This window comes from Furipterus horrens, unplaced genomic scaffold, assembly GCF_987537825.1.
Source record: "Furipterus horrens unplaced genomic scaffold, mFurHor1.1.pri manual_scaffold_2, whole genome shotgun sequence".
Taxonomy (NCBI): domain Eukaryota; kingdom Metazoa; phylum Chordata; class Mammalia; order Chiroptera; family Furipteridae; genus Furipterus; species Furipterus horrens.
In genome coordinates this window covers 11,674,488-11,701,350 of record NW_028327172.1, presented here as the reverse complement: position 1 = coordinate 11,701,350, position 26,863 = coordinate 11,674,488, and the positions used below count along the sequence as shown (strand labels likewise).

General features: G+C 45.9%; 2 protein-coding genes across 5 annotated transcripts; one reads left to right on the top strand and one right to left on the bottom strand.

Annotated features, from left to right (window-relative positions):
• Positions 1 to 1,208: 1,208 nt before the first annotated feature.
• On the top strand, positions 1,209 to 17,536 carry DDB2 (damage specific DNA binding protein 2). Of its 2 annotated transcripts, XM_090261652.1 has the most exons (10): positions 1,209 to 1,515; positions 2,799 to 2,935; positions 3,340 to 3,531; positions 12,743 to 12,888; positions 14,166 to 14,265; positions 14,373 to 14,550; positions 14,871 to 15,013; positions 16,473 to 16,637; positions 16,778 to 16,823; positions 17,131 to 17,536. In XM_090261652.1, the coding sequence occupies exons 1-10, from the start codon at positions 1,389 to 1,391 to the stop codon at positions 17,178 to 17,180; spliced, it is 1,284 nt and encodes a 427-aa protein (XP_090117778.1). In that variant the 5' UTR covers positions 1,209 to 1,388; the 3' UTR covers positions 17,181 to 17,536. The 2 variants fall into 2 exon arrangements, with proteins under 2 accessions (XP_090117778.1, XP_090117786.1); XM_090261660.1 differs by lacking the exon at positions 3,340 to 3,531.
• An 82-nt stretch (positions 17,537 to 17,618) lies between these two features.
• ACP2 (acid phosphatase 2, lysosomal) lies at positions 17,619 to 25,748 on the bottom strand. 3 transcript variants are annotated; one of them, XM_090261670.1, is made up of 11 exons: positions 25,558 to 25,733; positions 24,852 to 24,947; positions 24,457 to 24,543; positions 23,223 to 23,375; positions 23,015 to 23,113; positions 22,847 to 22,936; positions 22,290 to 22,422; positions 21,408 to 21,490; positions 21,183 to 21,289; positions 20,888 to 21,063; positions 17,619 to 18,547 (listed from the first exon to the last, which is right to left on the bottom strand). In XM_090261670.1, exons 1-11 carry the CDS (start codon positions 25,669 to 25,671, stop codon positions 18,414 to 18,416), a joined length of 1,272 nt encoding a protein of 423 aa, XP_090117796.1. In that variant the 5' UTR covers positions 25,672 to 25,733; the 3' UTR covers positions 17,619 to 18,413. The 3 variants fall into 3 exon arrangements, with proteins under 3 accessions (XP_090117796.1, XP_090117811.1, XP_090117804.1); XM_090261678.1 differs by lacking the exon at positions 17,619 to 18,547 and adding an exon at positions 19,265 to 19,415 and having other exon boundaries at positions 25,558 to 25,748; XM_090261685.1 differs by lacking the exons at positions 24,457 to 24,543; positions 24,852 to 24,947; positions 25,558 to 25,733 and adding an exon at positions 24,239 to 24,397.
• Between the last annotated feature and the right edge of the window lie 1,115 nt (positions 25,749 to 26,863).

Below are 26,863 nucleotides of genomic sequence, written 5' to 3'. Positions count from 1 at the left end.
AAATACTTCTTTCTCCATTCGATTCTTTTCTGATTGCATCTAAAAAGCCTTGGTTGGCAAGCCACGATTTAGTACTCAACTGTGTTCTATCCTGAATGGTTTGACTTGTTTCACAACTTTTTTTTTTCTTCTCTTCTCAGTAGGTTGTAAGCCAGGGGCCCAGTCATTTCTTATGTTTCAGTATCCCCTAGACATGAGTCTCCTGCTGAGGTGAAACTAATGGCTGGTCTGATTAGAAGGCCAGCTTGTTTTTTTTAGCACAGCTCTGAAAACACAGCTACAAACCAGCAGGGAAGACGCCACCAGCTTGCCGCCCCTCCCCCACACCGTGGTTGCCATTTATAACATTCTGAGTTGATCTTTCCATCAAAAGAGCACTTTCGAATTTTTCTTTTGGAGCATTCCTTTGTTTCCAAAAGTAATATTTTGGGATGTCTTCCATCCCTACATGTCCTTGAGTGCAGGCTCTATCGCTGATACATTTTTGTCTCTATCCCTAACAAAGCTTAGCGGGTGGGAAAAAAGGCCCAACAGTCCCCGACTAACCACAGCTCCAGCCTGGACCGTCGCAGAAAGAGGGATGCCTCCGAACTGTTTTCTCTCCGGCCGGGTGGAACAGCGCAGCCTCACCTCTGAGGCTCAGCGCCTCGGCGTTTGGCTGAAGCCAGAGTATACGAACCCTAAGCCGGGTGGCCTGCGGGCCCTCCAGCACATCATTGCCCCAGGCGAACACTCAGCAGGTTCGGGGAAAGTGGCGCATTTCAACCATTCTTCACAAAGAAACTGAGATTCTACCGAGCTGGAGAGATTTAAATACACCACGACGACCTCAAAACCTGTAGGCGAGAGAGCTAGCTTCCTCTGCAGGAAAGTCGCTAGCAACCTACAAAGCTACCTTTCTCCGATACGGATCAAGCAGCCAATGCCAAAGTCTGAGCGGGCGTGATCACCAATTAAAAGACAGGGAAGGCGGAGCGGAAACTTTGATTGGCATGTGGTCTTCAGCGGACCCGCAAAGGCCTGGCAGCGTCGCGTCTGAAGAGGCTTCAAGTTGGGTGGCCTAGCGCTGGCGGCCATCTTTATTTCTGGCAAGTCGGCAGACTGGATTATGTCAGCCACAATACAGGCTATACGTATCCCATTTCTCTAAGGAGCCAAAGAGCCCCCTCCGCTCACACACTTCCCATCTCTCCGCGCGCGTTCCCGCCCTCCCCGGAGAGGCGGGGCCGGAACTAGAAACTAGTTTGGAAGCCGGGAGCCTGTTTGGCGGGAAGTCGGCTTGTTTGGCGGGAAGTTGGACCAGTTCCCTGGTCCCCGCCCTTTTTCTCCCCAGAGGCTTCCCTATCTTCCCTCCATAATCTCGTCATACGGTATAGACGGAGGACGTGATGGCTCCCAAGAAACGCTCAGGAACCCGGAAGACCTCTGAGGTGGCTCTGCACCCCATGAGCAGGAGGAGCAGAAGCCCCCGGGAGCTGGAGCACGAGGCCAAGAAGCTCTGTGTGAAGGGCCCGGGTACTGCCTACGCCTGCTGCTTTAATGCTGCCATTTGGGGTTCTCACGCAGGAGGCTGGCGTGGGGGGTGGGTGCTTCTTAATTCCTGAGGCCGTCCAAAGTTTCAGATGCCTCAGGCTGTGCATTTTGTCTGCAGCTCCTTTGGGTCCAGTGACAGGAAGAGGCAGATGCGTTCCATTACATAAGACACAACAGACTTTTCAAATTCCTTGTTTGTACCAGATTTTTACACACTGAGGACTGCTTAAAATAACCCCACCCAACCTGGTGGCGTATGTAGCTGTAAATCCTTAGATTCACTTGTGAGAGCCCTCCATTTCATTCCTTAGAAAACACATTCTCTGGATTTAATGGGGATTGAGCCTAGGGCTATAAGGAGTATGGGAAAACGCAAAAGACTGGAACAGGGTGGTTGATGGGAGTGTTTTTTTGTCCACAAAAAGAAAGAAGTGGTTTTCAAGAGGCTAGATTCATAGAGATTAGATCCTCAGACACACCTTGGTAATCCAGAGTTGCTTCCTTCCTACTTTTAAGAGGATCTACCTCTCCCTAAACCACCTAGTTTATTCGGAGCGCGTCAGATGCTCTGATCCTGCTGGCTGAACAGATTTAACTTGGGGCCAACAACGGGTCCCCTCTACATTATTTAAATATAGGACTTAAAGATACTTCTTTCCCCAGTCACTTCCATGCTGTACAAAAAATATTTTACTGTGCATGATATGTGATTTTTTAAATTGTCACCCAACCTTATCACGGGTTTTCCAATCCAAACTGGGAAGAGTTCTGCACATACTTTTTAAAAAAAAATATTTAATTTTTTATTTTTAGAGAGAGTAAGAGAGGGAGAGAAACATCAGTGTGTGGTTGCCTCTCCTGAGCCCCCAACTGGGGAACCTGGCCTGCAACCCAGGCACATGCCCTGACTGGGAATCGAACTGGTGACCCTTTGGTTCACAGGCTGGCACTCAATCCACTGAGCCACACCGGCCAGGGTTGCACATACTTTATTTTTGTGTGTTTCTTTGGCTCAGCTCTCAGGAACCCTGCAAAATCATATTTCATTTTACTTCAGAATTCCTATTTGGGGGAAGGGGCTGAAGCCCTACTCACTACTTATGTCTCGTGCTGGGTGGGACTGAGCAGACCATGGCAAGGCCTTAGGAGGTGGTGTGAGAGATTGGCTATGCCGAATGAAACAGCGAGGCTTTCTGGGATTTCAGCAGCAAATCCTTTCTTGAGTGAGACTGGAGAGGAAAATGTATGTCTGTTCTACTTGGCAGGTTCTAGCAGAAGATCTGACTCAGGCTGCCTTCTGGAAGGGTTGGCTGGCAGGCAGGTCCCTCCATGGTGCAGGAGCATTGTCAGGGCACTCCATCACCATAAGCTGGGCACAACTGCCTGGCCATCACTACAGCAGGTGAGGTGTTTCTTGGCCGAAGTGCTTCAGGGTTTGCATGGTGCTTTTTTTTTTTTTTTTTTTACAACTGGATGCTCCAACATTAAATGCTGTATTAGTTCACTGTGTTTTCAGAGTGGTCAGATCACTCACTACCCCACCTTGGGGTCTGGTCTACCGGGCACTCAGCCATGTAGAAGTCTTATGCTGTAAAGGTCCCAGCTGGAATGTGCTCTACCCTCTTGCTTTCCCAGATTATTTCATGTATATTGCAAATATTTTCATGCACAGAGACGGGCAGTTAGTTTTCCTTGGGTGGGAGGGCTTGGCCCTACGGCACAGCTATGGAGGAGGCAGAGGTTGGCTATTAATCTATGACTTGGGTTTTAATTCAACTTAATTCTTTTCTTTTCTCTCTTTGTCAGCGTCTCCAGCAGTCCTTTTTGAACTCTCTGGCTTCTTACCGGATATTCCAAAAGGCTGCCCCCTTTGATAGGAGGGCCACGTCCATGGCATGGCACCCAACTCACCCCAGCACCCTAGCTGTGGGTTCCAAAGGGGGAGATATCATGCTCTGGAACTTTGGCATAAAGGACAAACCTACCTTCATTAAAGGGGTGAGCAGTCCCTGTGCCAGATAACTGTGCTGAAGAAGTGTTGAAGGAATGAAAAGTCAACCAGTAAAAAGGAGATGATTAGGATCAAGAGTAGCTGTGGGTATTTTCAAACAAGTAAATGATGCTGCTGCTCAAATCTTTAGAGTGCTGCCTGCCCTTAAAATATTAGAAGGTATAAAATATTGATCACCCTAAAGTAAGTCATCACATAGAATCTAAGCCTCTTCCTAACTCTTGTCCTCTTCTTGTACTGCTGTATTTCCTCACTTCCTATGCTTTAGCTACACTGGCTATTTCTATACCTGAAAATAGGTCTTTGCACTTGCCGTTCCTATTGGCTGGAGTGGTCTTTCCCACGGTCTTCCCATGGTTGGTTGCCCTCTTATTATTCAGATCTCAGCTCAATGTACTTCTTCGAAGAGCTCTCACCGACCACACTTTCTAAAGTAGCCTCCCTCCCACACAGCCACTCCCTATCTCCCTACTTCATTTTTCCCCACAATGTGTATTAATACCTGAAATGTTTTACTTATTTACTTACTTTGCCCACTGGAAAATAAACTCCACAAAGGCGGGGACCTTGTCTTTCTGGTACACCACTTTATGCCCAATGCCTACAACGATGTTTGACCTGGAGTGGCTGCTTTATATTTGTTGAATAAATGCGGGGCTTGACATGTAACTGGGTAGATGGGATGTAGGCATACATGATAACTAGCACTGCAGGTGCTAAATGCTACAGACCATGAGAGCAGGAAGAACCTCTCTCAAATTAAGAGTCTATAGGGAAGGCTTCATGGATGAGTGAGGAGTGAGGAAGAACGATATTTACATAAATACATGGAGAAGAAAGGAGGAAAGGCAGAGTGTGTTTGGGACAAGGTTTGGCATAGAGCTTTTTAGGGATGTTCTTAATCATATGGTGTTTATCGTCAGTCACTGACGGGTAAGGGTGTTAGGGTGTTGGCCCTTCCACCAAAGAGAAGACCCTTAGCGTGCTCAGGTGGATGCTGACATTGGAGGTCTGTACTGTGGAAAGTAATGCTGTGGATTTCGGGCAAAACCCACAAACTCACATGATTAAAGAAGCCAAACAGATAAAAGAACGATGTTAGGTGGTAGGGTCAATGGCATTAAGTACGTTCACTTTTTTGGTCTAACCAGTCTCCAGAAATTTTCATCTTGCAAATCTACAACTGTACCCATTACACACTAACTCTCGCATCCTCCATCCCGAGGTAACCCCATTGTACTTTCTGTCTATGAGTTTGACCACCTGGACTATCTCCTACAAGTGGGATCATACAATATTTATCCCTCTGTGACTGGCTTATTTAACTTAGCAACTTAGAACTTAGCATTCTGAAGATTCATCCATGTTGCTGTATGCATGAAGAATGTCCTTCCTTTCTAAGGCTGAATAATACTGTATGTGTTTACCATGTTTTGCTTCTACATTCATCTGTCAGTGGCTACTTGGATTGCACCTACCTTTTAGTGACTGTGACTAGCGCAGCGATGAATGTGGTTGCCCAAACAGCTCTCCAAGTCCCTGCTTTCAGTCCTTTTGGGTATAAACCCAGAAGTGAAATTGCTGGATTATATGGTAACTCTGCTTTTAATTTTCTGAGGAACTGCCGTACTGTTAAGATGGAACATTATGGCAGCTCCACTTTATATTCCCACCAACAGTACACAAGGGTTTCAATTTAAAATATCCTGATTTTTCATGTCAGGACCTAAATAAAATTAAACATGCACTGTAGTCAATTTCTTTAATAGATACAGGGCAATGTAGGTTATCTATTTCTTATTGAATAAGCTGGGTGGTTTGTCTTCCAAGTAATTTGTCTATTTTATCTAAGTTGTTGAATTTAGTGGCATAGAGTTGTTCACAGTCTTCCGTTATTATCCTTTTAATATCAATAGGATCTGTAGTAATGTCCCTCTCACATTCTTGACATTAGTTAGTTATGTCTTCTCTCTTTTCTTTCCTGATCAGTCTTGCTAGAGGTTTATCAATTTTACTGATATTTTCAAAGAACCAGTTTTTAGTTTTATTGATTTTTCTCTTATTTTTCTGTTTTGTGGTTGTTTTTTTTTTCATTGGTTTTTCCTTTACTTTCTTTCCTATGCTTACCTTGGGTTTAGTTTGCTTTCTTTTTTCTTTCTTAAGATGGAACCTTGGATTGTTTATCTGATAACTTTTTTTTCTAATATAACCATTTAATGCTATAAATATCTCTCTAAGTATTTCTCTAACTCTGTTAACAGATTTTGTTGTATTTTTGTTTTCATTCAGTTCAAATTATTTCCAAATTCTTTATGATTTCTTCTTTGACCTATAGGCTATTTTGAAGTATGTTGTTTAATTTCCAAATATTTGGGAATTGTTGAAATACTTCTCTAGTTCTAGTTCTGTTATGAACAGAAAACATTTTATGATTCCAGTCCTTTTACATTTTAAACTTGTTTTATGGCCCAGCACATGGACTATCTTAGTGAATATTCCATGTGCATTTAAAAAGAGTATGTAGCCCTGGCCTGGTAGCTCAGTTGGTTAGAACACGGGCAGAGCACATAGAAGAATTAACAAATGAAAGCATAAATAAGTGGAACAGTAAATCAATATTTCTCTTCCCCTCTCCCTTCCTCTCTCTCTGAAAATCAATAAAATAAAATAAAAATAATTTTAAAAATAAAAAGAATATGTATTCTGCTGTTTCTGGGTGGATTGTCCTCTAAATGTCAATTCGGCTAAGTTGGTTGATAGTGTTGTTCAGATCTTCTCTATCTATTGATTTTCTGTCTTTTATCAGTTATTGAGAGAGAAATATTGGCGTCTCCAACTGTAAAATTGTGGATCTATTTTTATTTAGCTTTTGCTTCAAGCATTTGGAAATGCTATTATTAGGTGCTTACACATTTAGAATTATGTCCTTTTGATTAACTGACCCCTATGTCAGTGTGAGATGTCTCTCTTTATCCCTGGTAATTTTCTTGTTGTGAAATCTTTGTTTAATGATAATATAGCCACTCCAACTTTCTTATAATTAATGTTTGCATGGTATATCTTTTTCCATCCTGTTATTTGTAACTTATTTGTGTGTTTGTATGTTAAATGAGTTTCCTGTAGACAGCATTTTTAAAAAATCCAACTTGATAATCTCTGGTGTTTAATTGGAGCATTTGACTATTTCCATTTAATATGATTATAAATATGATTGGGTTTAAATCTATCATCTTGCTATTTCTTTCTATTCGTCCCATCTCTTTAAATCTGTCGTCTTGCTGTCTCTTTCTATTTGTCCCATCTCTTTATTTTATTTTCTTTCCCTTCTTTTTTGTTGAGTACTTTTTATGATTCCATTTTATCTCCACTATTGGATTATTATACTTTGTTATACCGCTCTTCCCTTTTCTTTTCTCTTCTAGTGGTTGCTCCTGGGTTTACAATATACAGCTTTAACTCATCAGAGTGAACCTTCAAATAATATTATATCACTTTGCATGTATTGTAAGAATCTTACAACTATATATTTACTTCCACTTTCTCTCTTCTCTCCTTGTCCTACATTTTATATTTAGGTAAGTTATAATCTCACAATACATTACTGTTTTTGCTTCATATAGTCAATTATCTTTTTGTTTTTTGTTAAATCTTTATTAATATATGATAAACTACAGATATTTAAAGTATACAATTTCATGAGTTTTTTTTAAAATTATTTGTTTGTTTATTTTATTTTTTTTTAGAGAGAGGGGAAAGGAGAAAGAGGGAGAGAAACATAACTGTGTGGTTGCCTCTCACTTGCGCCCCCAACTGGGGACCTGACATGCAACCTAGTCATGTGCCCTGACTGGTAATCAAACCAGCGACACTTGGCTCTCAGGCCGACACTCAATCCACTGAGCCACAGCAGCCAGGGCTAATTTCATGAGTTTTGATATGTATACAACTGTGAAACCATCATCACAATTAAAATAACATCCATTTCCCCTAAAGTTTTCTTATGCTCCTTTACAATCTCGCTTTCTTCCTTTTCTGTCCCCTGAAAACCATTGATCTGCTTTCTGTCCCTTTTGATTAATTTGCATTTTCCAGACTTTTACATAAATGGCATCATACAGTATATACTCTTTTTTTTCTGGCTTCTTTCACTTAGTACAATTATTTCAGATTCATCTACCTTTTTGTGTGTATCCAAATAGTGTTCTAGTGTATTGATATACCACAATTTATTTATTCATTCACCTGATGAAGGACATTTGGATTTTTTCCAGTTTTTTTATTTTTTATTCAAGGTTTTATTTATTTATTTTTAGAGAGAAGGGAAGGGAGAGAGAAAGAGAGGGAAAGGAACATCTATGTGTGGTTGCCTCTCACACGCCCCCAGCTGGGGACCAGTCCTACAGCCCAGACATGTGCCCTGACTGGGGATCGAATCAGTGACCCTTTGGTTCACAGGCCGGCGCTGAATCCACAGAGCCATACTGGCCAGGACTCCAGTTTTCGACTTTTGCAAAAAAAAAAAAAAAAAGGAAAAAGCTATTATGAACATTCATATACAAATTTTTGTGTGGATATATGTTTTTATTTTTCTTGAGTAAATACCTAGTTGTGGAATTGCTGGTCTGTAGGGTAGGTATCTTTTAAAGATTTTTCCAAAACAAGGACAAAAACCTAGTAAAAACCTACATATTTCCCATTTCCAGTGCTTTTCATTTCTTTGTGTGATTCAGATGGCCTTTTGGTGACACTGTCCTTCTGCCTTTAACATTTCTTACATTGTAGATTGGTTGGTGCATTTTTTTCTTTTGTTTATCTTAAACAGTCTTTTTTTCTTTTTTCTTTTTTTTGGTGGGGGAGAATATATTTTTGCTGGGTATGGAATTCTAGGTTTACAGGTTTGGTTTTGTTTGGTTTTAGTGCTTTAAATAATGACATGGAAAGTCAGCTCTCATTCTATGTTTCTTTTCATGATTTTTCCTTTTTTCTTCTAGTTGTTCTAAAAATGATTATCATTTTCTTGGTATCTTTTTCTATGTTTCTTCTGCTTGAGGTTCATTGGTTTCTTAGATCTGTGAGTTTACAGTTGTCATCAAATTTGGAAAATTTTAGACCACTGTTTCTTCAAATAATTTTTCCCCTCCCCCCTTTTTTTCTGGGGTTTCAATTACATATATGTTAGGCTGCTAGTCAGCCATGTGCTGTTCATGATTGGAAGCATAAATCCACATTACTAATTTTAATAGTTTGAGGTTTGAAATTTTTCTTCCTATACAATCCTGTCACCTACTAATAATGAGAGTTTGATATCTTCCTTTACTATTGTTATACCTTTTTTTCCTCTTATTCCACTGTCAAAGACATCTAGTACATTATTGAATATTGGCAATGACAGACATCTTTGTCTTGTTTTTGATCATAGAAAGCTCATATTTTATCATTAAGTATGATTTCTACTACTTTTTATTGTGGTAAAATATACATTCCATAAAATGTATCATTTTAACAATTTTGAGTGTACAATTCAGTGGCATTAAGTATATTTACATTGTTGTGCAATCATCACCACTATTCATCTCTAGAATTTTTTCGTCATCCCAAAATAAAACTATGTACCCCATAAACAATGACTCACTACTGCCTTTTCCCACAGCCCCACTAATCTGTTTTCTCACTTCATGAATTTGACTATTCTAAGTACCTTAGATAAATGGAGTCATACAATATTTGTCCTTTTGGGTCCGGCTTCACTTAGCATGCTGTCAAGGTTCATGTTATAGCACATATCAGTACTTTGTTCCTTTTTACGGCTGAGTAATAGTCCATCGTATGGGAATACCACATTTTATTTCCCCATTCATCTGTTCGTGGACATTTGGGTTGTTCCCACCTTCTGCTATTATTACTACTGCTGCTAAAGAATGTTCCCGTGCAAGTTTGTCTTTGAAACTGTTTTCAGTTCTTTTGGGTATATACCTAGGAGCTTGTTTGTTTTTAAGACTTGTTTATTTTAAATATCATTTATCATATTAAGTTCCCCTTTTATTCCTAGTTTGCCAAAAGTTCTTATTATGAATGATCATTGAATTTCATCAGATACTTTTTTGTATCTGTTGAGGTCAGTAAGCATATGATTTTTCCCCTTTATTCCAATAATGTAGTAAACTATACTAATTGGTTTCTTGTTGATTTGTTTTGGTTTATTTTCCATTTTTAAAATCTTTTATTTTTCACTTTTTTACAATTACAGTATATCTCTAGTAAGTAATACTGCTTCTTTTTAAAACTGTGGTAAAACACATAACCTATAATTTATCATCTGGACCATTTTTAAGTATTTAGTTCTGTAGTGTTAACTATATTACATTATTGTGCAAAAAATCTCTAGCACTTTTTCATCTGGTGAAACTGAAACTGTATACCCATTTAATAACAGTTCCCCACTTCCCTTTCCCCTCAGCCCTTGGCAACCGCAACTCTCCTTTCTGTTTCTATGAATTTGAACCGCTTTAGATACCCCTCAGTTTTGATGGTCTTATTGCGGTTAGGTAAGAAAATGTTCTTGTAAGAAATACAGGGTGGGGCAAGAGCAGGTTTGCATCTGTGAGTACACGAACACAGGGTTTATTTTTGTGTTATTATTTTATTAATTTCCATACGAACAACTATAAACCGACTCTTGCCCTCCCTTGTATACAGTGAGGTATCTGAGAATGAACGAGACTGCATGTTGACAATTCATTATCAAACAGTTCTAGAAAAATAATGATCTGTGCTATTCTTGCAACTTTTCCAAGTTTGAGGTAGTTTGAAAATAAAATTTCACAAAAAGATTGATATCTTTTCCTTAAATATTTAGTACAGTCAGCAGGGAAGCCACCAGGATCTAGAATTTACTTTGCAAGAAATTTTTTAGTTGTAAATTCAGTTTCTTTAATAAATATCAGACAATTCAGATTTTCTCTTTTCATCTTCTATCATTTTGGCAAGTTTGTATTTTTCTAGGAATTTTACCCATTCTAAATTTCCAAATTCATTAGCATAAGACTGTTTATGATATCTTCTTACCTCTTAAAGTTACTGCTTTTTTTTTTTTCCCTACCTTCTTTGGCTTTAGTATCCTGTTAGTTTCACAACTTCTTGAGATGGATGTTTGAGTCATGATTTTTTGCCTTTATTACAAATAAAGTTGCTCCGAATATCTTTGTACAAGCTTTTGCATAAACATATGTATTCATTTTTCTTGGGCATATATCTAGGGGTGAAATTGGTAACTCTATGCTGAATTTTTTGAAAAACTGCCAAACTGTTTTCCAAAGTATCTGCACCATTTTATATTCTTAAAGACGTATTTTATATACCTTTTCTAGTTGTTCTCAACCAAAGGTTGGCTTGACACAAACTAACTGGAATTGGAAGTCTCAAATATTTTTCTTTTTCATATTTTGTCCAGGTTTTGTTACTCCTTCTCAGTGCAAAATTTGGTCATAACCACTTAGTCCACCCTTGCTAGGAGAACACTCATGCATTTTAACTTGAAATGTTTATGTATGTGTTTATGACTAATGCTTTGATATAGGGCCTTTTTCTTGGAGTAAGGGTCCACTGATTAGGGTGCACCTGGTATTACATACACTACACACATAGCGTATTCTGTACGGTCTAGTTTCCGTTTCACCAAAGTGGAAACATAATTTTTTTAAAGATTTTATTTATTTACAATTTAGAGGGGAAGGATGGAGAAAGAGAGGAGAGAAACATCAGTGTGCGAGAGGCACATCGATTGGTTGCCTCTCACACGCTCCCAACTGGGCACCTGGCCCACAACCCAGGCATGTGCCCTGACCGGGAATCGAATGGGGACCTCTTGGTTCTCAGGTCAGCACTCAATCCACTGACCTGCACCAGCCAGGGCTGGAAACATAATTTAAAGATAGTTCTGAAGCAATCTAATTGCAGATTCTTTTAAAATGTTTATTATTTCCCACCCTAATTGTTTCTAAGTATCTCACCCATGTTTAATTTGACAACTATTATTTTAGCAATTAATTTTTACCTAATTTTTCCAAAGCATTCCACATGGCTTTCATAGCAATAACAGTGGTCTTTCTTTTTGCATGTATTTCATCAGTTTAATTAAATGACATGTTTAATTGAATGTTTAAATGTTCTGTTTAAATATTTAATTAAATGTTTAATAAATTGTATGTGATTAAATTACATGTTTAATCGAATTACATAATTATAACAAAAAGTTAAACTGGCATATACAGGTTTAAGAACAAACACAACTAACCCTTGTAAGCACTGAACTCAGCCGATGGGAGTGGAAGATTGATTATCTTACTAGCATCAAGGGTTTGTCAGACCGTGGCATTGGTTAGAATGTTCGTGGAGTGAATGGAACCTGCCAGTTAGTGTGCTAAGTGAAGTGGTTGTTGTGTAAGAGACCTTGGAGAGGGACATGAGGCTGAGATAGTAGCAGCACAAGGAAGAAACTCTTGGGGATGTAAGAGTCTTAGAAGTGCCTGATAAATAAACACTCAATAGGGTTACGCTGTGGATGTTGTCACAACTGTTTTCATCATCATTATCTGGGATGTCTGGAAAAAACAGGAAGATGCTCAGATCTGTCTCCTGCCCTCCTAAACCAGCCACTCTTCTGAGCCAAAGCTCTTCTAGAAAGAGCACTGTGCAGTAAACTATGCTACGTCCACACAGTGGAGGACTCAGCAGTAGGACTGAGGCAGCTACAGATGCACACAGCAACCTGGAGGAATCGCAGGGGCGTCATGTGGAGTGAAGTGAAGGAAGCTAGTCTCAAAGGGCTGCGTGCTCTAGGACAGTCTGTCAAAGGCGACACCATAGCAATGGAGAACACATCAGTGGGAGAGAATGAGGGAGTTTGGGGGGGCAACAGAACTGTTCAGTATTTTGGTGTTGGTTATTCAAACCTATACATGTGTTAAAATTCTGCATATCCAAAAAAACACACAATTTTTTTGTATATTCATTCTTAAAATTAAAACTCAAACTTCAAGAAATAAAGAGCACCATGGCGAGCATCGTGTGGTCTAGGCATGTGAGCTGGCACGCCCCGAGTGCTGCCTGCTGGCACTCCGCTCAGGCGGAGTATGTGCACCAGGCCCAGTCTTCTTCCTCTGCCATCATCTCTCACCTGCTTTTCTCTTCCTGTGTTAGATCGGAGCTGGAGGGAGCATCACTGGGCTGAAGTTTAACCCTCTCAATACCGACCAGTTTTTCATCTCCTCAATGGAGGGAACAACTAGGCTGCAAGACTTTAAAGGCAACATTCTCCAAGTTTATACCGACTATGGCACCTGCAAGTGAGTAGGTTCACTACTAGGGGAAAGGGCTTCTAGGCTCTTGGTGCAGTTCTGATGAGAACATCCAGATCTGAGTTGGTTTTTTTTTTTTTTTTACCTAAACCTGGCATAGGGAAGTAAGGAAAGGTGTTAGCCACGCTCCACCCTTCCGGCTATTTCTCAAACTCTTTCTTTAGCTGTTCTTACTCTGGTTCAGGTGGGTAACTAATTCGGGGAGGAATTCTGGAGCCTCGGCTCTTCTCAACAAGTGAAGGGCTCCAGCTCTCCTGTAAGTCGTTCCTACATTTGACAAGACCTTGATTCTCACTAGGTAAGTCAACATGGCACTGGCCTAGCAAGCCACTTAAAGCCTGGCGCAGGAAATGAGAAATTAGACTTCATTCTCTACGTCCGCTGCGGTGAGGTCACATGACTAGTTCCATGATGGAAGCTTAAAGGATAAAATCGGGTCCATAAAGCACTTTGGACTCCCCAAGAGCAAGTGGTTGTAGAAACTATAAAATGCTTGTCACTTGGATTTCTAGCCAGAGACACGCCCCTGCTCCCTAAGCAATTGAGGGTGTCAGGGGTCTAACTAGCACTGGATGTCATCCTGGACTGCCTCACCGGGGTAAGAAATACACATGCAATCAGGACAGGTGACAGGATAGACCCAGCTCTAGGTTTCTCTCCCACAAGCAACTCTCCCTCTGGAAGGTATTTATAGGGGATGCAAAAGGCGGTGTAGCAAGGATTTGAGGGTTTGAACTCTCCTGGCTGGATATCAGGATCACCCCCAACCCATCTCCTTCATCCTCAAGTTTCTGGGTTCTTTGTACTTCTTTTCCCCTAAATGCTCAGAAGGGGGCAGAAGTTCCTTTCTAGCCAGCTCTGAGGAACAGAGCTGGGCAGTCTCTCTTTGGTTTGTCATCTCTTTCGGCTCACCAGGTGGAGAGCAAAGAGAATCATAGAGGAATCTTCCTCAGAACCCAGGGCTGGATGGGGCAAGCTAACCTGGGGACTTGCCTTACAACCCTGAGGTTTGGCTGCCTCGGGGACTGACACTAGCTGAGGACCCTGGGCCCAGCAGACACATTTTGAGCCCCATCACTCCATACCCTCTGGATGGTAAACAAATCTTAAGCGTTCTTCACTGGGAGTCCATGACAAGACAGTTATTTGTTCATTCAACAAATATGTATTGAATGTCTCTGTGTTAAGACACTGGAGCTACAACAGTGCATAAAAGGACCTTTCCTCTGTCCCCAAGGACCTTACAGCACAGTCTTTCCTTCCAGCTTCTGGTTTTGCAGCCTGGATGTGTCTGCAGAAAGCCGAGTGGTGGTCACAGGAGACAACGTGGGGCACGTGGTCCTGCTGAACATGGACGGCAGGGAGGTGTGTTATCGGGAGCCTGGGCCCTCCCTCTGCCTCTTCTTCTCCCTCTCCCTCCCTTCCCCCAGCCTTGTTCTCTGCCCTGGCCTGAACCAGGCTTTTCTCTGCAGGTTTGGAATCTGAGAATGCACAAAAAGAAAGTGACCCATGTGGCCCTGAACCCGTGCTGTGATTGGTTTCTGGTCACAGCCTCTGTAGATCAAACAGTGAAGATCTGGGACCTGCGCCAGGTTAAAGGGAAATCCAGCTTTCTCTACTCGCTGCCACACAAGCATCCTGTCAACGCAGGTGTGATATGCCTCCTCCTTCCTGGAGGCGCTGCCCACCCCTCCTCTCCTGGGGCTTTCACTCAAAGCTTAGAAGCTGCTAGTTCCAACCTTGACCCCTGACAGCATCTGCCAGGCTGATGTCTTGTAACCTTTCTGACACTAGTTCCCCCCGTCAGCTGTGGAGTTTCTAGAACATTTTTGTTCACAGTCCAGATTCACCTCCTCCCTTCCACCTGTCTAGAGAAGAGTGGGAGGGAGGTGTCCCTGCAGGAGAAGGTCTGTGAAGGCGGGGACAAGGGGCCTGTGGCTCCTTCAGCTCAGGGCCTTTTCACTTGCCAGCTCATTTCAGTCCCGATGGAGTCCAGCTCCTGACCACTGACCAGAAGAGTGAGATCCGGGTTTACTCTGCCTCCCAGTGGGACCTCCCCCCAAGCCTGATCCCACACCCTCACCGCCACTTCCAGCATCTGACACCCATTAAGGTAAGTGGTGGAGGATCTGTGATCATGGGGACAGATCGGGTCTGCCCAAGGCGGGGAGGGGACAGACGCCTTTCCTTCCAGATCTCTTTCTGCCCTGACACAAAGGAGTCTCTTATCCCCTGGATCTTTCTGCTCCTTCTGTCCCACTTCTGCAATCCCATTTTGGTGGGTTTTTGTCTCTCTGATAAGCTGTTTTCCTGAGTTTTGTCAACCCAGCCCCGATCTCCTCACTGAGAGCACCTTCTAAGATACTGATCCTCTGTTCTGCTATTTGTTCTGTGAATGTGGTTGATCTACAAGCTAACCTTAGCCTGCTTCTTTTTAGCAGCTTCTCTGGACTCCTCCCCTGTGGCTTACAGCCCTCATGTCCTGAGATTCCTTCCTGCCCAAGTCCCTAAACAGTCTGACCTCTGCCAGTTCTTCCCCTCTATTTTATATTCTTTTCCAGAACCACAGCCCCTCTTCAGACCTCCAGGTTTCATGCCTGTACTTTGGTCAGTATAGCACAGTGGTGAGGGGCACCAGCTTTAGACAGACCCCTCCGGGTTAGATTCTTGGGCGAATTACTTCAATTTTGGATTTCAGTTTCCTTGTCTGTAAGAAGGGAATCATGGCACCTGACAGGGTTGCTGTGAGGCTGAATCAATACACTTAGAGCACATGGCACTATGCCTACCACCTGGTAAGTGCTTAGTCAATGGTAATGGTTTAGTATTGGAGGGGCCCCCACATGCCTCAAATCAAATCCAAGTTCTTAATAGCATCAAGGTCCTTCACGAGTTTGTGTTCCCATTGGTTCCCCTGTCGCCATCTCTCACTTCATATCCAGTGAAGCCAACTTAAATTTCCCAGTTGTGACTTGTGACTAATTTCCAGGCCTTTGCATGTCCCACTTCTTACTTCTTGCTTACCATGTCTTTCCTCCTTCAAAACTTCCTTGAGATGTTTCTGAGAAAAATCCCATCCAATCTGTGATTCCACCAACTGTGAGATTTGTTTTGAGTGGGGCAATCTAGGGAACATAAGTTTCCTTCCCCTTTTGGCCACTAGCCCTCGTCTACCCAACTCTTCATCATTCACACTGATGGAGGAGATAGCAGTGGGGTTACCTATGCCCTGTTTGGTTTTGGTTCCCAGAGACTGTCCTTTGTTGTGGGCTTACCTTTTTGGTTAATGTCTGGGTCAGGCTGATGTTAAAACATTGGTCAGTTGGTATGATATCAGCACATGCAAGGAGAAAAGGCCTGAAGGTGTCCTAAGGAACAGCTGGGGATTTAAAATGTACAATGGTAGATGTATATGCAACTGATAACCATCCTTGTAGTTTCGTGTAGATCTTATCTCCATTATTAAATAGTTGGCAACTGTACTAACAATTGTTAGTGGCAGAGAATACTTTTGAAGCCCCTTTTGATCATGTTCTGCATTTACGTTTGTAACCAGCCTTTCCATCCCCTAGGCAGCCTGGCATCCTCGGTACAACCTGATTGTTGTGGGCAGATATCCAGATCCCAATTTCAAAAGTGGTACTCCCCACGAATTAAAAACGGTTGATGTCTTTGATGGAAGCTCTGGGAAGTTGATGCATCAGCTCTATGACCCAGAATTTTCTGGTATCAGTTCGGTGAGGCTTGGGCCCTCAAATAAGGGAGGAAGCAGGGAATTCAACCCACCTTATTGACCCAAAACTGTCACAAACTAGTCCTCATGTGCCCCTCTCCCAGTACCTTCACCCTCCTCATGCTTATCCCCTTGTCTCTGCAGCTCAATGAATTCAATCCTATGGGGGACATGCTGGCCTCTGTGATGGGTGAGTGACGTAGGTTGTGTCTCAGACTGGCCATGCTGGCCCTGCTCCACAAGGCTCAGTGCAAGCCAACCTCAGCTTAGCTCCGCCACGTTCACCACAGCGTAGTAGCCAGTGAGGAAGATAACCAGGAAACAGCGGTCTCTTCAGCCTAGGCCCTCTACCCCTCTTGCTTTGTCTTGGTCATGGCAATGCCTGGCTGCTGTCCAGTTCCCTGGTATTTCCTTACCAATTTCTATGCTCCCTGGGCCAGTCCCAAGCTCTAAAATTGGTAACAGAAGGTGAGTCAGACTGGTCTCACTCTTCCTAGGTTATCACATTCTCCTTTGGAGTCAGGAGGAAACGAGGATGCGGAAATGAGAGCCATTAATGAAGGTGTGGGCCAAGCAAGGGATCCGGGCGACGTGAGAACAAGTCCTGCGGGAAGAGGCGGCTATGTGTTCAAGGGCCAAAGGTATCCAAGGCTTAGGGGTGGAACAAGGACGCGGTGACATGGGACACTGGCAGGCTATTGCTCTGGACTTAGCTCTGGAAATGTCTCCAGAGTGGCAAGCCAACTGCCCCGCGATCCCTGCTATGTCTAGCCTGGAACCAAGCTTCTTCTGGAGCCAAGGTACTTTTCTCCTTTCTGACGTGTGCTGGCACAGTGATCGGATGGTGGTGGGTTTTGATTTGTGCTCCCTACTGACATGGCCAATAAAACTATACCCGACTGAGCTTCTGAATGGATCTCCTAGCGCTGACCTGGACAGAGTGCTCCTGGGTCTCCAAAATGAAAAAAAGGCACAGAAACAGCACTAAGAGTCCAAAACTTTCATGTTCCTTCATTTGCGGGCCACAGTCAACAGCTGTCCATCCACCTTACAACCTACATTTACTTCAAATCCCTGGAGACCCCAGCCCAGCTGAGGGGATACTAGTTTCAAGACTCTGTACCACAATTCACTCTCTGCCCACCTCCCCCGACTCCCTCCCAAGTACAAACACCCTTCCGACCTGTTCCAGCTACCGGGGTGACCCGGAAGCCTGAGGAGGTATGTCTCACTCTAGTGGTGGCTTCAGCTGGACAAAGGGAAACTTGAATGGCTGGCTGTTGGGTGATCTGATTCCTTGGTGGCCAGGGTTTGTGTCCCCAATGTTAGGCAGTTTTTCCCAGTAAACTAAGCATAGAAAGAAGACTGTGTCTTCTGAGCCATTTGCCAAAGACTGGGCTGGAAGAGAGAGAGGTCTTGACTGGGGGTGGGGTCGGGGGGCAAGGCAGATCAAGCACCAACTCCTTCAGTTTCTTGGCCCAGGTCCCAAGGGACACTTGACCACCTGTCTACATTCAGGTCCGCAGGGAGCACAGAGGAGGCACATCCTGTTTGGAGACAGCCACTGTCCAACACAGTACTTGGTACAGACATTGGGCACACAAACAGAGTGACAGGTGCCACGGGCCAGGCCAAGTCCCACTTGTTCATCCACGTTGGGTTAATCAGAGGGAGGCCCAACCCAGGGTCTCCTGTCCATGGGCTGGGGAGCAGCAACAGTCAGGAATGAGGGCCACAGCCACCTCCCCTAGAAAGCGGAGGGAAGGGGGCTGAGTGGCTGTCAGGCGTGATCCTCCCCATCTGCAATGTGGCGGTAGCCAGGAGGCTGGGCCTGCATCCGGAAGAGGACGGTGAGTAGCAGCACTATGAGAAGGAAGAGGATGGAGCCACATACAGCCAAGGCCACGATCACCTCTGGGCACGGGGGCGGGGAGAGAAAGGGCATGTCAGCAGTCATTCAGCAACTATTTGCTTACCTACCATATGCCAGGAGCTGTTCTTACAATGGGGATACTCACAGTTAGTGACAAATGCCACAAAGCGAAGTAAGGTAAGGGGGAAGGATGGCAAGGCAGGCATCCCTGAGGATAATTTGAACAGAAACCCGGAGTCAGTGAGACAAGCAGATCTGAGAGGAGAGAGTCCCGTGGTGGGGGCAGAGGACAGACAGCAAGCAAGTGCCAAAGGCCCTGATGTGGGAATAGCCTGGCATGTTCTAGGATCATCAAGAAAGTACCACGAGAAAGTGATAGGAGATGAGAGTGGAGGACCAGGCCAAGTGGTAATGAACTTGGATTTTATTTCAAATGTGATGGGAAGCCACTGGAAGATTCTAAGAAGGACAGTAATGTGAACTGGTTTACTTTTTTAAAGAAACTAACTCTGCTGTGCTCAGACTGGTAGGGACAAGGAGAGAATCAGAACATTAGCAAGCGTATCAGTAGTTCAGGCAAGAGATGAAGGTAGACTGGACTAAGGAGCAAGAGCATTTTTTTTTGCAAGGTAGGCTTTATATTATAATTGATAAAATGAAAGTTCTGAAAGAGGGTAAACAACCTACCAAAAGTCTGGTAACAAGAAGGCAGACAAGAGTCAAAACAAGGTCCGGCCCTGGCCAAGTGGCTCGGTTGGAGCATCATCCCATTCACCGAAAAGTTGTTGGCTCGATCCCTGGTCAGGACACACACCTAGGCTGTGGGTTCAGTTCCTGATCGGTGCACATACAGGAAGGCAACTGATCGGTGTTTCTCTCTCACATCGATGTTTCTCTCCCTCCCTCTTGCTTTAAAATCAATAAACATATCCTCAGGTGAGGATTAGACAAACCAACAAAAAGCAAGGTCTGGCATAGCATCTATACCCTTAGCAACTAACAGTTACACTACCCAGGTTCCTAGCCAGAGTCATGCTGCCTTCCCCCAAATGAGAAAACCTGCAGATCCGAAAGACAACTATACAGACAGAAGAGGGCTCGGTGTCTGACTGGATGGGGAGTTGCTGACCATCTCTCTCCTACAGAGAGCCAGAGCCACATCCAAGTAGATCTTACAGGCTGGTACTGCATTTTAGAAGTAAATGCAATGAACAAAGAGAAATCAGTGAGTTAATACCAGTAATACCTTTAATACTATTAAAGGTAAGCGCATGTATTTTAAAAGTTGAGATGCTAGGATCTCCTAGTGGATTGGTTGTGGGGTCTAAGAAAGAGTATTCAAGATAAACCCTAGGATTATATTATGCAACTAGATGACTAATGTGGCATTTACTAAGATGGGGAATCCTGGAGGAAGAACAGATTTCAGGGGGAAGAGCGTTTGGTTTTAGACATCAACTTTGAGATGTCACATCCACGTAGAGACCTCAAGTTTGCAGCCGGCTGCTTGTGTTAGTCTAGCTCAGAGAAGAGGTCCTGAATCTGTCACAAGAAGACAGAACTTAGCATGGAGAGGTTGGGTGAGGTCCCTTTGGAGGTGGGCATAGAGGAGAAATGGGCCAAGATGAGCTCTGGGCCATCCACTGCTTAGTGGGGAGAAGCCAGTAGGAAGGTGCCTATTAAGTTAGGAGGAAAACCAGAGAAACCCAGAAAGTGTTTCAGGCAGCAGTGACACCGCTGAGAGGTGAGAGGTAAGAGAAGCTGACTAAGAACTGGTCGCTGGCTTCGTGAAGAGGAGGTCGCTGGACCTTAACAAAAGTTAACGGAGTGAAAGGTGACACAAGACTGTCCATGTGAGCCTGAGAGAGTGGGCAGTGAGGAAGCGAAACCAGAGATGAGGCAACTCAGAAGGGTCATGCTCCAACGGAACGGAGACACGGGGTGGAAGCTGGAGCCAGATGGGGGTCTGAGAGGTTTTCGTTAGGCTTTTGAGATGGGATTGATCCAGTAGAGGAAACACTGAGACATCAGAGGTCTTTGTGGAGGTGGGAAGAGATGGGCCCAGAATATAAATGGGGGGGGGGGGGGGGCAGAGCAGTGGTGCTTAAGCAGCAGCTTCTCCCAGCAAGTGAGCTGGAAGATGTGGTAGTGGGGAAATGGGACCATTCTCTCCCGATGGTTTCTATTTTCCCAGAGATATGAGGCGAGGGCATCACCTGAGCGTGATCGGGGAGGTGAAACATGGTCTCAGGGTGGAGAAGTAAGTTGTCTGGGGAAACGCAGTAAGATGGCTGGAGGCGTGACAGCTCTCTCGAGACTTGTGGATATGAAGTTCAGGTTGCTCTGGGACATGATGCGCACAGAGGCGGGCAGCAGCTCACCTGTGTCTGCAGGACCACTTGCCAGCTGGCACTCCTGCTGCCAGTCCCTGGGCACAACAGGCTCTGTGAGGCAAAGGAAGTCCTGCAGCGGGCAGCGGTGAGGGCAGCCAGGCAGGCTCAGCGGCCAGGGGGCCTTGTTACTCTCGTTCCGAAAGTACATCTCCACCGAGAAGTTTCTGAGGGGTGACGGGAGGCAAGATGGACACTGCTCACCAGGCCTGTACCGCAGTCCTTAGGCTGCCCATAGCCACCATGCAAGTGCCCCTCCAGAGCGCTGACTGGTAGCTCCACTCACCCGTTATCTTCCTGGTACAGTTCAAATATGTGGCAGGAGGCGTAGGGGGCTTGTTTACCATTGTAGACAAACAATGCCATTTGCAGAGCAACGAGGGTGGTATCATGCTGTAAGGCAGAGGGGCTCCCCATTAGCGATGTTCCCCCACACCCCCCTAGACACTGAATAGAGAAGAAATTCAGCTCCTTATTTGCGGTTAGCCCCTTGGCAACTACGGGAGCTTACCGCGGAGTAAACCAGCAGCTTCGGGAGTTGGGAGGAGTTTGCCATCAGGGTCAGGTTCTTCCGTATCTGAGCCAGCAGGACTCCTGAAGGAGAAAAGCCCCCAGTGTCAGTGGCACCAACCATCCCTGTCTTCTGATCATATCTCTCTGTGGTCCTCCTGCCCTCTGCTAGTTCTGGGCCTGATCACCAACGCAGGGAACCCTGGAGGCACCTGGGGACCACAGAGGAACTCTACAGCACCCCCTGCTCTGACAACTGTCAAGTTTACAGAGGGAAGCAAGATAAAACAAGGTATCTATATTTCAACACAGATGTAGAAACCAGCCCATTTATAAATGAGCTACGAAGCCCTGCCCATGTTTGAAGAATTCCTCCAATTTGAAACAAACAGAAGCTTGAGGGTGCTGCAGAACACTCAAGACAGTGGCTCCAGGCCAAGGGACCTCTGCCACATGCGGGTTCAGACAACTGCTGAGGTGTCGGGAAGGTCTGGCAGCAGCACTCCCGTGGGTGCTCAAAGCAGGAAACTGGCATGTGTATTACTCTCAGCCTTCTTTCAAGTGGTCCCCACTGGGTCTCTGGAGGGAGGTATTCACTTAAGGGGGAAGGGTCTTCCAACATGAGTGAAACTTAAGAATATGAAAGGCAGAAAAGAGGCATGCGAACCCGACTGTGGTCATTCATACGGTGACAAACATGCTAAGCATTTCGCGAATTAGAGACACTAGCGACTAATGGGATGAGTGGGGGGAATCTAAGGGGTTTCCAAAGAACAGAGAACATTTCAGGTGGAGAAGTGAGTGTGTGAGAAGCCCCCAAGAGCATATTTCTAATGTTGTAGGGTCCTGAGGAAGGGAGTGACATGCTGCTCTTGTCACTCACCCCCCTGAAGCCGGGCCTTCTCTGTCTGCTCGTAGATCCCGAAGAGGAAGCGGAAACTGAAGTCCTTTAGCTGGCTCAGACGCTGCATGGTTTGGGGTGAGGCCCAAGGCGGCAGGACCAGCCCATGTGTTTTCTGCGTATCGCAGCGGGCAGGTTAGCTCCCCTGGCCCAGGCCGGAGCCTCTCCAGGGGCGTCTCTCTTCCCCAGTGAGAAGGTGCCTGTGTGTGTGAGGGGAGGGAGAGGAGAGGCAGAGGGACTGGAACCAGGACACATGGCGGACAGCGTGGAGACTGCAGGGCGCAGGAAAGCGTGACTCAGAATGGAGTCGGACACAACCCGAGTTCTGGGTGGAGAAGGGCAGGAACTGCTGACAATTAGTAAACTATTTCCCACTGTGCGGTTCTTTTTCACCCTTGAGGGAACTTCCCTTGTTTCACAAGAAGCTGGTGGCATGCCTGGACCTCCCCAGGGGTCCATGGTACCCACGCACTGTGGTCGCCTGGGCCTGCTGAGTGTAAGAGGAGTATGGTCACACTGGGGACCCTGAGCGGGCTCACCTCACAGAAGAGTGTGTCATAGACGTTCCAGATGGTCTCCAGTGTCATGTCTGGAAGCCCTGTCTCATTGGCCACCATATCCAGAAATTGCTATGAAAAATGGATCAGGGATCAATCCTGCCCCAGGATAAAGGACACTGTGATGACCTCCACCTCAGCCCCACTCACTGCATTCCGAATACTCTCATTCTTATACTCTGGTGTCTGCCGGGTCTCATTCTGCAGCTGCTCGTAACGGGGACATGGGCCCAATGGGAACTTCAGCAGCTGCAGATCGAAAGGGGGAAGCAGAGCCAGAGAGGGAGTCGGTGACCAGCAGGCCCACGGCCAGAGCTGTCCCGCTCACCGTCTCCAGGGAAGGGCTGGCCAGTCTCACCTTGTCCTCGGCGATGGGCACAGTGTGGACAGGAATAGGCTGCCAAGAGATGTTTGGGTTGAAGCGCTGCATTCCATCGGGAGGGAAAAGTCCAGCCAGGTTGGCCTCAGCACTCATGAGAGTACGGTCAAAGTCAGTGCTTCGCACATAAACCTGCGGAGATGACAACATGAGTCTCTCCTGTGCGGGTGCGGTGGGAAGCTTTCACTCCTCTGGGGGGCCCTAGGAGGAGAACCTGTTCTTGATGGCTACGCAACGAATTATAATCTCACCACGCATCTGGCCCTTGCACCCTCTCTGATCTCCCCCGTCCCTCTGCCCAGCAAAGGTCCAAACACTCAGCTGGGGGGCTAGGGATCACCACTCTGAGAATAGCTCCTTAGGGCTCTAGTTCAAATGCCCCTCCTGCTTGGAAGTGCTTAGTCAGTTAGGCCCTCTGGTCTGTCTGTCGGTCTAGTTTTATAATGCCTGTCTCTCTATCTAGGCCATAATTCTTGCAGGCAGAAACTATCTCCATTCACACCCCCTTTTATAAACTGGCTTGGAGACCAAGGAAAGGAAATAAGATAAAGAACAGAGACAACCGTTTATAGGAAAAGGAGGAGAAAGCGGTGGGGGAAGGGCAAGATCAGGACAGAGCTGGCCCTCAATGGAACAATAACAACACCTAGAGACTCTTGAGACAGCTGTGGCTGAGAGTGAGAACCAGAGAACAGTTATCCCCATCCTTGGGGTCGGGAGAGGGCCTCAAGGAGCCAAAACACTTGCCAGTCTTCCCTAATGTGCCCTCTCTGTCTTCCCTGCTCCATTTATGTCTTGGTCCTGTGTGGTTCATCTGTCATCTCCACTATACTCTGAACTCCCCAAAGACAGACATCATATCTGTGTAGTGCAGCACTCCATGCAAAGTGCTAGCATAATGCTTGGCCCACTGTAGGTATGCAATAAGTGTCTTGAATGGAAAGTCTAGAGTTATTTCACAGAGCCAGAAGCTACTGTGCCAGACCCTTCCTTACGTCCAAGTTTGGATGCTTGATCAGTTTTGCCTCTTCCCAGCCAAGCAGGGGCAACTCAGCTTCTAGGGTTTTGTCCTAGATAGCCTTTGGGTGTCTTCTTCTGTACTTGTAACTGCAAATGCGTGGAGGGAGGCCAAAGTGCCCAGCTTTAGGCTCCCTGAGGACACAGTGAGGACAGCAGATCCCATTCCCCTTGCATCTTGAGCTCCCAACCTTACCTCTTGCGGGTGGTAAGAGGTGCTGAGAAACCCACTGTAGCGCTGCCGCAGGGCCTGGCCCAGCTCCCAGTGCTGTAGCATCCCCTCCTACGGGCAAACCCAAGGGTTAGGGACGGCTCACAAGTCCCACAGGACTTAGGCACTGTTGCTTTCCAAGTTTACCCATGACTGGAAGTAAGAGTGCGTTAATGGGATCCCAGAAATCATTTATTAAGTAGCCAGCTGTGCATGGCACTGTCTTGGACACAGAGAAAAGTAAGGTTAAGAAATCTGGTCAAAGTCAGCACCCACAACGGACATGGCGGTTTGTTGGAACCCCATGTTCTGCAGCCTGCTCTGAAGGTCACTCATTCTGAAGCTTATACTGACTGAGGAAGGGCTGGCTTCTGACCCACCTTGGTTAGCTGACCAAACCCCTGAGGCCATTCATCTTCCTGATAGGGGTCCTTGGGATATGTCTTCACCGGAGACCGGTCTCCATGTCGGTACAGCTAACAAAAGAAAATGATTTGCCTAAGGGTCAGAAGGGTCTCTTTGATGGGGACACAGAGCCCACCTCTACCCCATGTTGGGGAGGGAAGCCTCACACCCTTGGGGAAGCATTAACTCTACCCACTGCAAAAGACCCCAATTCGGAAGTGAGTAACTTCTTCCAGGTTCCAGAATCTTAACTTGGCTAAGCAATGACCCTGGAAATCACAGGCAAAGCCAAAGGTACATATGGGAAAAGAAGAGAAATAAAATCAAGGCAGATGGTGGAAGGACTGGAAAAAAGATCACCAATGACTTTTGTACGGGTGGGTCTCTTAACCATTTGACTAGATCCCTGTCCCAGGGCAGACTCACCCGACCCCCCTAATAGAGAACTCCTTACAGCTTACCCCCCTCACACACACACACACAATACCCCAGGGCTCCGCATCAATTCTGAACCCGGGCCCCCAACCCTGCGCCCCCAAACCCGCAGGCTAGTCGTCTCCTCCTAAACCAGCCTCTCCTCCAGACCCCCAACTCCAGCACAAGCCCCGCCCCCTCCCTCCACCAGCAAACCTATGCCCGTCCAGCTCCGACGGGCCCTTTGGCGACCCCATCTCTCATTACCAACGTAACGAAGCGCAGAGTCCGCGCCTGGGTGGGTGGCATCACCATCAGGTTTACGCCAAGAAGGAGCTGGAGAAGAGCCGCCCGGCTCCAGCCAAACTGTCCGCCCGCCATCACCGTTATAGTCTAGGCAGCAAAGGGGTTGGAACCCGTTGGGTGGCACCTGCGGCGGCCGCCCGGACGCACCCTTGAGGACACACGCCGGAAGTGCCCTGGCCACCATCTTGCTAAAGGAGAGGTTGGGATGGCTTGGGAAGGAGGAACCTGGGAGGGAATCCTTGTAGAAGCCTCGCGATTCGGCTGTGGCGGAGGACCGTAGCGTGACCTCGCGCGGCAGAAAGGGCTGGAAGACCCTGTCTTGCTAAAGAGAGCCCTGAGCTCGGGTTTGCCTCGGCCGGCAATGCGCCGTGCCGGGGGGGACGCGTGCCCTGGGCCGGACTGTGTCCGGCCGCGAGCTAGCGCCCCCCGCGGGCCGGGTGCTGCCAAGCCTGACCGCAGAGCCAGAGTGGGTGCAGAATTGGGGCGAGGGGTGGTATAGGGCGCCCCTCACCACACTCCTGCCTTCAGGTGGAATTTGAGCCTTGGCCCCGATTCTCTTCCCCGGAAGGGGTCTTGTTTCGGGTGCAGGGCACAGCGTGTAAACAGCCCTTTGGACTCCCTTCTGTCCTTGAGGTTGGCCCTAGTCTGACCTACTGCTCATGCCCTGAGCAAAGCTCAGGAGCCCTCTCACTTCCCCTTCCAGTCATTTCGCTGCTCTCCCACCATTCCCAGTTTTAATTAGAAGCAGAATGTCATGCCTCTTCCCGAAGGAGTTGGGTTGCACAGGATGTTCAGACTTTGCAAAGCCAAAGCAGTGAATCCCTAAGGGAGGGATTTCGAGCCAGTGGGAAGATATATAGGGGCAAAGGGAAGGAATTTACCAAGTAGGTGGAGTTTTCACAGAATCAGAGGCCCTTGGCATACGCCATTAGGGTCCAGGTGCAGCCAATTTGGTCTCAACGCTGTGTGTCTGAGGTTGGAGTGACTCACGACCTTAGGAAGTCAGTTCATAGGCCCTTGGGATGCTTTTATTCAATCTGCCTACTAGAAGCAAATCACCTCAGGTCATTCCAAAAATAAAACCTGATCAGAACTATTGTATATGATAGAAAGGGGGGTCATTATCTTGCCCTGGGACTGCAGATTCAATTATTTACATATACCTCAGGATCTAAACTTTGCTTCCAGAGTTGTTGGAGAGTAGTGAATAGAAATAGAAGATGAGAGCTGAAGTCCTGGTAGCTAAGTAGTTCTTAACCTTCTTATT